At 27.0% G+C, this 10,884-nt stretch overlaps 1 protein-coding gene across 1 annotated transcript; it reads left to right on the top strand.

The window, feature by feature from the left end:
• The first annotated feature begins 2,418 nt into the window (after nucleotides 1-2,418).
• On the top strand, nucleotides 2,419-9,826 carry LOC107639616 (alanine--glyoxylate aminotransferase 2 homolog 3, mitochondrial). The gene is made up of 9 exons (XM_016343164.3): nucleotides 2,419-2,754; nucleotides 2,828-3,058; nucleotides 7,415-7,585; nucleotides 8,078-8,221; nucleotides 8,296-8,475; nucleotides 8,719-8,944; nucleotides 9,046-9,159; nucleotides 9,467-9,553; nucleotides 9,662-9,826. The coding sequence occupies exons 1-9, from the start codon at nucleotides 2,494-2,496 to the stop codon at nucleotides 9,703-9,705; spliced, it is 1,458 nt and encodes a 485-aa protein (XP_016198650.1). The 5' UTR covers nucleotides 2,419-2,493; the 3' UTR covers nucleotides 9,706-9,826.
• The last annotated feature ends 1,058 nt before the right edge of the window (nucleotides 9,827-10,884 follow it).

Below are 10,884 nucleotides of genomic sequence, written 5' to 3'. Positions count from 1 at the left end.
TTATACACAATATATTGATGGCTAATTTTAATATACAAATAGTATTTTTGATTTAACATTTAGTGCTTTTTGTCGCATTTTTAAATTTTTCGAAAACTTATTTATTGTTAGTACTTTTTGAAATCATTTTTGTCAGCGGTTTAAATTTTTTAATATTATTTTAATAGTTTATACTTAAATAATAATTACTCGTCATGCTTGCTATGTTTATGTGTATAAATAATTAGTAACTGTTACCACTATAAAATCATTAACAAATCTTTATTTATGTTTTAAATTTACACTAAAATAAAATAAAAACTATGGATTGATCTGTGCACGTAGATGTATCTATCATTCCATCACTACCATATATAATTTGGGGTGTTTTAATACAATATATGATACCATATGTGTTCTAATTAATAAAAAAAAAAAAAAAAAAAGTCACATTCACCTTTTTTTTTTTTCATTCAATTCAATTTCTTTTCTTCTTTTTATCAAGTATAACTATTTGAAAGCATACAATTTTTTTAAGACATTTGTGAATTCTTTTTATAGGTGTTCAATAGTTTTTTTTTTTTGGAAAAAATGAAATACTTTTATTTGATTTATTAAAAGAATATTAACATCAAATTTTCATTTACTTTAACTTATTTTAGCTATAAGTATATATAGTAAAATTTATATACGTTAAAATAAATAAAGTAATTACGTATATATTTATAAAAAATATTCATTCCCACTACTTTTATTTTTATTGTTTATCCACCTCAAAATATTTTTATGCGAAAGTTACATATATACTAAAATTAGTTATTTTTTTTAAGACAGAGAGACTCGAACTCTCGAACCCGCAATTTCTTAGATGAGTATGAGAAGACTACACCATTTGAGTTGTATTAAAATTAATTATTAAAAAATTAGTTATTAGTATAAAATATATGTTGAAATATAATTACAAATTAAAAATAAATTAAATTATACATATATTTATATATAAATATATTAATAACTTATTTTAATGACTAATTTTAACATACAAATAATATTTTTATATTAATTATTATAGACTTTTCATAAAATATTTAGATGAATTCTGGAGATTTGTTAGTGATCCCTGTTATGAACTCTCCTTTTTTTTGCCTTTCATTACACCTACCCACCACATTCACTTGCTCTGAAAACTCAAAATCAAAGAAGGCCAACACATGAAAAAAAATAATTTTGTGCAACGTGGGTGTGAGCTCAATTTTTTCTTCTACAAAGTAAAAACCACTATTAATTTAATAAAAAATAAAATTTTTTCATACAAGTATAATATGGATAAAAAAAAGTTAATTTAGTAAAATAAGTATAAATTTAAATAAATTTTATTCGTAAGATATATAATTTAAAACTCAGAATAATTTAACATTCGATCATATTATGTGCATCTAAAATTAGTTATTAAAATTAGCCACTAGTATAATATACATATTAAAATATAAATTGTACATCAAAATTAAATTAAATAACATATGTATTTTTACATAAATATAAAAAGATTGATTTTAGTGCATAAATAATATTTTTATTTAATATTAAATTTATCGGTCTATACTTTTAAATATCCAAATATATATACGTAAGTACCAAATTTTATTTGGGTTTGAATATTTTATTAGTCTATGTAGTTTTATCAAATTTTTAATTATTTTTTATACTTTTTTAATTATGTAAAAAATTAAAATTAATATAATATTCTCTCAAAAAATATGTAGTAAAAAATTTAATTAGGTTCTTAATTATGGATACCTTCGATTTGTAAAGGAATATTCAATTAATCTAATATTTTTTACCCTAAAAAAAAACCTAATTACAAAATTAAAAATAATATAAAAATTTAATTAAAAAATATATAAAAATTTAATTACAAATTTAATAAAATTATAAAATTAATAAAGTAATTAATTTTTTTATTTATTAGAAGTAATCACATATTACACACGTTATTCTCTTACTCATCTGCTCTTACACAGAAAAAAAAAAGAATAGAGACATTTTGATACATTTTTGATAGCAGCAATTTAGCACCTACTCATTCATTTTTCATGAATGCACATATATATATAATTTTTATATTTTTTATGTTTAAATTTTTTTATATTAAAATTCATAATTTTTTATTTTATTAATAAATATATAAGAGAATACTTAAAAAATATTACTGTATTTATAATTAATTATAAAAATATCATATTTATTTTTTCTATAACATCCATTAATGTATTCTAACAATAAATATATAAAGGAATACTCAAAGAGTACTGCATTTATAATTAATGAAAGAAGATGATATTTCTATATTAATTTATACTATCCATTAATACCACCATTTCCTCTTTACTCTATAAATACTTCTTCCGATATTCCCTCCACCGTCCATTTTATGTTTTGCTTCTCTCGTATCCTTTCTCCTTTCTTTGAAGCATTTTCTCAGGTCGGATCCTTCAGCATCTGCCAAAAGAGAAAATGCCCGCGTCCGCAGCAGCGAGGCTTGTCTTCCGCCGCCGATCATCTTCTTGGCCACAGCACCAACTTTTCTGGAGGGCGTTCTCTCAGCGGGCCACAAAAACGAAAGATGTCCCTGCAGCATCAGCAATGGTACCTTCGTTGGAATTGCCACCGTTCGATTATGTGCCGCCGCTGTATACCGGCCCTGCCTCGGACGAAATTTTGGCAAAGCGTCGGGAGTACCTCAGCCCTTCCATTATGCACCTTTACAAGACTCCGGTGAGCACACACGACACCTGATCATTTTTTCCTCCTTTATAACTAATTTTTTTCATCGGCGTGGATGGTGCAGGTGAATGTAGTGGACGGAAAGATGCAGTACCTGTTTGATGATAAGGGACGGAGGTATCTTGACGCATTCGGGGGAATTGCTACTGTGTGCTGCGGGCATTGCCACCCTGATGTGGTCGCGGCCATAGTGGAACAAACAAAGCGATTGCAGCACTCTACAGTATTGTATCTGAACCATTCCATTGCTGATTTTGCTGAGGCCCTGGCTTCTAAGCTCCCCGGTAATCTAAAGGTGCGTTTTTTCTTATATAATAATAATAATAATTTGTCTCATGATCCTCTATACCGTTGCCAATCTCATGATCTTACATCGCCTCCCTACTCTCCTACGTCACTTCCACCCTCCCCTTTCCACTACTACCATGTCATCTCCCTCTCAACCCTCCCCTGCCACAAAGTGAGTTTTTGTGCAAAGAAAAGAATATTAATAATAAAAAAAAATAATAATGACACCAATAATAATAATAATAGACTGAGAAGAAAAACAATAATAATGGACTTAGTTGGGCTTATTGTGTTCTCTTATGTGATTGTTGTAAGTTGTTAAAAATAATAACTTGATAGCCATAACAGTCAACTTTTTATTACATTTTCAACTTGAAGGAGGAGGCCATTGTTCTTTACCTCCTCTCACCAGGGGCCATCTTCTTTCCAAGGTTGTTAATGACTTGCGTTGAATGATGCTGATTGCTGATAATTGATGAGGGTACTTTTGGCATTTCAGTTTTACATTTCAAATCAAATTTCATCGCATCTCAATTTACTACTTATTCAGCTGAACCCACTCCCTCTCAACAAGAATCAAAAGTCAATTACAATCATTCGGTCCTTCATACTCCAATTCACTATATTTTACTTTTCCTTTTCCTTCCTTCGCTGAATTATAGTGGGCATCCGATACCAATTTGCATTAATGTTATTACAACAATCACACAAGAGAATAACAAGCACAACTAAGTTTACTGTCTTTATTATTAGTGTCGGAGAGGAGGGAGGTTATGGGGACGAGGCGTCCATCTCACCATATACGACCGAATTGTCTAACTCGCAATACATAAATACTTAATAGTTATGTTTGTGAATTATTTTGTGTATTTTAAAATTTAAAAAATTAAATATTCAATTTTAAAAATTATAGAGAATGATTTAGATAATTATTACTTTTGTTTTTTATTAGTTTAGCATCCATTCGAACGGTATCTTCTTTTATATTAGTTATTATTTCAATTCAATTTTTTTATTAGTTAAAATTTGTTAAGATGATAAATATGAAATATTTTAGTCATAAAAGGTTAAGTTTTACAGATAATTATAAATTATATATAATTTAAAAACTTATAAGCCAAATTACTCTTTAAATTCATTATACAAGTGGATATAAATTAGAGCACCAAACAATATAATTTTTTGGAGTACTAACTACTTCTGGTATTTTATATAATTTACATGATATTAGTATCTTTTTGGTATTATATTTATGAAATTGAAACATGTTTTATTAATAAATATTAATTAACTTTAAAAAATAAAAATTTGAAAAAAATCTTAAACCATTAATTAAATCACAAGTATCATTATTTTTATATAAAGAAAATAACTATAACAAATTCTGAAATTCTTATTTAACAATAAGAGTTGCCCAAGAATTAGTATTGATATTAAAATATTTAACACACTTGGAAAGAAAGTCTTATCTTTCATCCTAAGATAAAGACATGGAAAGATAAAGACATGAATTTTGGTTGGCTCTATAATGAAAGTTATGTAAACAAATGAGTTAATATTTAATTTAGTTTCTAAATTTAGTGAGTCTTAATTTAGTTTGTAAAGTATAATTGTCTTTATTTACTCTAAAACTTTATAAATATGATTTATATTAGTCTTTAGAATAATTTTTTATATATAAACATTAACAACATATTGATATAAACAGTCATATACTACATTAAAATATGTTTATTGAGCACTGACATGAATGATTTTTTTATGTTTTATAATTTATTTTTCAATAAAAAATATGTTAGTACATAATTTACTAATAGAGAAAATATAAAATAAATTAATTTTTAGTTAGTTAATATTAATTAATTTTTTTAGTTATAAAAGTTTTATTTTTTAAAAATTTAGGGTTATAACTTAGAAATTAAGATTCAAAATTTAAAATTTAAAATTTAAAATTTAAAATTTAAAATAAATAAAATAATTTAAAAGAATATGGAATTCATGTAAAATGAGGTTTATACTTAATTTAGCAATAAAAAAAATACCAATTCAATTTTAGTTTAAAAGATAACACGTCTGAACTCTTAACTCTTGAGAGAGGTATGGTTTTTTACACAACTATCAAAGAAGAATGTAAGAATATTTAGAGGCAATTCTGAAATTTGCTTGGTTCTGAAATTCAAGTAGGAGATTATATATGATGATGATATGATATGATAATGTTGAATTATTAAATGTGACCCAATAATTTTTTGGCAGGACATGAATAAATATATAATACTTGAAGAGGGCAAGAGAAAGACAATAAAGATATGGTTCATGCCAATTGGCAATAATTAAGAAAATACATATGATTGAATGGCTAGCTATGAAAATTTTTCTTGATGATGACTATGTGGAATATATTTAAATATTAGATAAAATGTTTGTTGTTTCAAGTTCTATCGTATTAAAATCTACTATTTCTCAACCTGGCTTGAAGAAAGAGGTTTAAATATTTCAGTGTGTTATATTCAAAGCATAAAATGTCTATATGAAAAAGTCTAAACATCATTCTCCCTTCATAGTTCACCTTACATATTTAAAAATAAAAAATGCTATTTATATATTAAATTAACTATCAAATCAGTGACTATATATTTATATATAAATACATGTATAATTTAACATATTTTTAATGTGTATTTTATATTTGAATATAAATTTTACTTTAATAATTAATTTTTGTGACTAATTTTAGCATATATTTAGTATAATTATTTTCTAAAAAATATATAGCGAGATAAATAGAATAGTATTATTAATATAAGTGTACTTTTTTTTTATCATAAATATTAAATTTGGACTTTCTAAAAGAAGAAAATTAGTAAAGTGATAAAGTGAAAAATTAATCACTATTAATTTTGTAACTTCTATAAATTATGTGTCACACTATCTTAATTTAAGAGCTGTTAACTCTTTACTTTATCACTTTACTAACTTTATCACCTTAAAAGATAAAAGATTTTGATCCATAAATGTTTAACACTAACGAAAACTACTGTAAAATGGTTGTAATCTTGAGTTTTCCCCATATTAATAATATATGTTCATTCATATGTTGCTATGTTATTAAAAGAGATTTTAAATATGTAAAAGTTCTAATAACTATGTTTGAAGAGGGAAATCTATGTATCAATATTTTGTTACTCGAAATTTAGTTAAGTATAACTTTAATTTATGCAAACAAAAGTGATTAATTATCTGATTTTACAGTTAAATTTCGTAACCTTGAGATTATATATATATATAAAAATTATATGCTAAAGAAAGATGATTTTTTACGTCAAAATCGATAAGTACTTGTCCGGTTTTAAATATAAAAACTAGTTACGATAACTGAAGTAGCACAAATAAATTAAAATAGTAGTGCTCTGTTTTTGGCCAAATAGATACACCTTGTTTTAATCAGGGAGCATATAGTACGTTAAATTGGAATCTTAAATAAATTACTTTATTAGTCTTAATAAAAAGACTATGATAGATGCAAAGCGTGGCATACTTAAGATGATATCGATGCTAACTACTAGTTCCATGGCACATAAACAATGTCTATGTCATTTTCAAGTAACCACACTCTGCATTGTTATATTTTTAGCAGAGAAAAACAGAAAAGTCTACATCCACTTATGTCCATATATAAACCTTTTTTATATATTAAAACAAAAATAATTGAGTTTCAATAGTATATCCTTCATTATTATAAAAAAAAAGACTCTGTATAAACATCTTTTAAGTTATTATTATATACTATTTATTACATGATAATATAATATGTATATCAGGATATCATATAATCATATTAGTATATACAGTAATTCAGCTACCAATCAGTTATTATGTATAAAAATATATATTTAATATTTTATAAAAAAATTATTATATTCCTATAAATAATTTTGATTACTGCAAGTCTGATTATTTTGTTATTGCAGATTTGATTATTTTGACAACTGATTATTAGTTAAAAAAAATATGTAAATCACTATATATAAATACACATAAATACATAATAACTAATTTATTTGTTGATTTTTTATATACATATATTACGTTTTTTATATACTATAATAATAATAATAACACACTATTCTATGTTTGTATACAACTTTTACAATTAACATGCATGTATCAAAATTAAGTATTTTAAAATTGTATTGCACATCATTTATATTCTCATAACTACCAACCACAGAATATCCGAATTGATTCAGTGGATAACCACGGGAGATATGCATGCTTGAAGATAAGATGCTGAATTAAACAAGAATAATTTTTTTATGATAAAACATGATTGAATTTGTGTTTGTGTGTTGTTATTACAAAGGTTGCGTTTTTCACAAATTCCGGAACAGAAGCAAACGAATTAGCAATACTGATAGCAAAGATGTACACGGGGTGCCATGACGTAATATCTCTAAGAAACTCTTATCATGGGAATGCAACTGGGACCATGGCAGCCACAGCTCAAAGCATTTGGAAATTCAATGTTGTGCAGGTAAACTACTATTTACTTAGTGTGGACCCCCCCCCCCCCCCCTAACAAATCTTGGCGTCTTGTTAGTTTTGAAACAGAGTTGAGGATATGCAATCCTTGCTTCCAACAATAGTATATAGTTTGTTTAGATAGCAAAAGTATTTCTCAACCTTGCACTTCAATTCACATGGGAATACATTAGTTTAATTAATTATCATGATGTAAAAAAGTTTGATTCTTCTGATAGATTTCATAAATCTATTTAGCTATTTTAGTACTTGATTGTTTTGTTGAGAAAATATAGAAATACAGCATTAAAATTTATTGTTTTTTGCCATCACTTAGCCATCAATTCAATTCTTTTAATCTAGTAATCCAACAGCATACTTTATTATATACTTTTAAATATTGATGACTGATAACCAAAAACAATAAATTCTTATGATTCTCTAGCATTCCTCGTGTATTATATGTTTTGTCCTTACAAGTTGTTTTATGGGTGAGGATGTACAGAGTGGTGTCCATCACGCTATAAATCCAGACCCTTACAGAGGCATTTTTGGTTCTGAGGAAGAGAAGTATGCAAGGGATGTCCAAGACATCATCAATTTCGGAACTTCCGGCAATGTTGCCGCCTTCGTGGCCGAGGCCATACAGGTAAACTAGTTTCAATATCAGGCTAAGACTTTGTAGATGCTGAATTCTTATGGCTACTAATTTTTTCATGGTAGGGAGTGGGGGGCATTGTTGAGATGACTCCTGGTTACTTGCCACTTGCATATGATATGGTTAGAAAAGCTGGGGGTCTTTGTATTGCTGACGAAGTTCAAGCTGGATTTGCACGTGTTGGTAGCCATTTTTGGGGTTTTGAGACTCATGGTGTTGTACCTGACATTGTCACCGTTGCAAAGGTATAGACAAATTTTAATTCTGTTAATTGTGGTATCTAAAATTTGTTTATATAACGTAGTTAAATCAATTTGATATATACCATGCAAGTTACATAGGCCAACTAGCTATAACTCAAATGGCATAATCTTTCCATACTCACCTAAAGATCACAGATTCGAGTCTCATTTTTAACTTAAAAAAAAAGTTACATAAATTCTAACTTGTCCTTTAATAAAAGTAACTATGCTTTGCTTGTTGGGCAGGGTATTGGAAATGGCATTCCCCTTGGTGCTGTTGTAACCACTCCAGAGATTGCAAAGGCATTGACTCAGAGAAATTACTTTAACACCTTTGGTGGCAACCCTGTTTGCACTGCTGCAGGATTGGCTGTTTTGAGAGTAATAGAAAAAGAGAACCTTCAAGAAAATGCATTTCTAGTTGGATCTTATCTGAAGCAAAGGCTTAATTCTCTCCAGGACAAATATGACTGTAAATATTTCATCTCTCAACAATAACCATTTCTTTTCTTTTTCTTTTTCTTTTTTATTCTGCTATTTCTTATCAGTTTTGATTTTTTTTCTTTTAAACAGTGATTGGTGATGTGAGAGGAAAAGGCTTGATGCTTGGTGTTGAATTTGTTACTGATCGTGAACTTAAAACACCAGCAAAAGATGAAACACTACACTTGTTGGACCAACTTAAAGGTAAAATAAGGTGGAAACTCACGTGTGGTTGTCTTCATGTGAAATTGTTCGTTGAGAACTGTTAGATGATTTGATATGTTTGATTAAATTGTTATGTAACGTTTGTTAACTATCAACTTTACATGAAGATAACTGTATGTGAGTATAATCCCAATCTCAATTAAAAAATTTACTTAATCATGTTGAGTAAGTGTTTTCCATTGATTAGATATTTTTGTGAATCCGAAACCAATATCAGATAAGTTTCATCTTATCAATTAATTATAAAATACACACTTAACAAGTTCTTTTGGTGCAATTACTTCAGAATTAGGCGTGCTAGTTGGGAAGGGTGGATACTATGGAAATGTCTTCAGAATCACACCTGCATTGTGTTTCACCAAAGAAGATGCAGGTTTAATCTCTTAGCCTCTCTTGTGTTGAAATTGATATTAAAAAGAAAGAAAGAAAGTTCTTTTTCTATAATATTTAGCTTAAAACTCGTGCATTTTTGTGGGTGCAGACTTCCTTGTGGATGCAATGGACTACTCACTATCTAGAATCTGAGGGTTTAAATAAGATCCAAATTGTAAATAAATGTTTTACTTTCATCTCCATGATAAATGGTGACACTGTTATCATGTCAAAATCTCTTTCAGAAATAAAGTTTAAGAAGTTTATAGTTGCAGGTTTATAAGGTTTAATTATTCTGTATGTCTTTATAAATTCATCAAATTTATAATTAGGTCTTTATAATTATATTTTTTATAATTGAGTCTTTATACTATTTTTAATTTTATAATTAGATAATTCTTAGAATAAAAAATATTAGAGTTAATGAAATATTTTTCTGCAAATTGAAGATATGCAGCGAATTTCACTACAATTAGCACCTAAACATCATAAAAAGGTAGATGGTGTCTGTCGAACACTCTATTATCACTTTTCAGATGATGAATGCCTAAAAAAGGGAAATGGATATAATGAGGTGAATACATAAGGTACCAATTAGTACCGCCAAATTTTTTTGTTTATGGTATCTTTATAAGCACTCGGCGCCGTATCGGAAGGTGTCCCATTGGTTCTGCACCATCACGTCCTCACTCCCCCTCATACGCGGCTTCTTTAGCAAGCATGTCTTTCTGTAGTCTTTTTTTTTTTTTTAATGCGAATTCTTCTTTATATATATATATATATATATATATATATATATATTAATATGCTTTTGCCTTAACAGTTAAAGAAAGAAGTCTAGCGAGCCAACTATAACATAAGCCAATTCAACCCCATCATATTTATTTTTAGTTTGGAAATTAAAAAAATTACGAGAAAATTCTACCTAATCTTCTCTCAAATAAATGGTAAGTTACCCTTTATGATAAGTCTAATAGTTATTGGATGAAATGAATTATTTATCAAGATGATTAATATTAACTTAAGTTTTGACAATCAAACTAAGTGCTTGTTTTGGGCGCCATTATTTTGATAAAAAGGATCTTTTTTCAATGAAAAAGATTTTTTTTTATTTTTTAGCGTGTTTGGCAAATTTCTAATAGTAAAAGTAAAAGTACTAGAAAAAAAAAGATGTTTTTCATATAATAAATAAATAAATAAGTACTTTTATATCGTTATACCCAAACATAATTGATATATAAAAAGATCTTTTTGTATAATATATCCAAACATAAAATTACTTTTACTTTTCCATAAAATCTTTTAAAAAAAGATAACTCGAAAAAAGATCTT

Source organism: Arachis ipaensis, chromosome B4 (genome assembly GCF_059453495.1).
Source record: "Arachis ipaensis isolate K30076 ecotype BB chromosome B4, ASM5945349v1, whole genome shotgun sequence".
In the NCBI taxonomy this organism is placed as follows: domain Eukaryota; kingdom Viridiplantae; phylum Streptophyta; class Magnoliopsida; order Fabales; family Fabaceae; genus Arachis; species Arachis ipaensis.
This window is presented reverse-complemented; position numbering and strand designations above follow the sequence as displayed.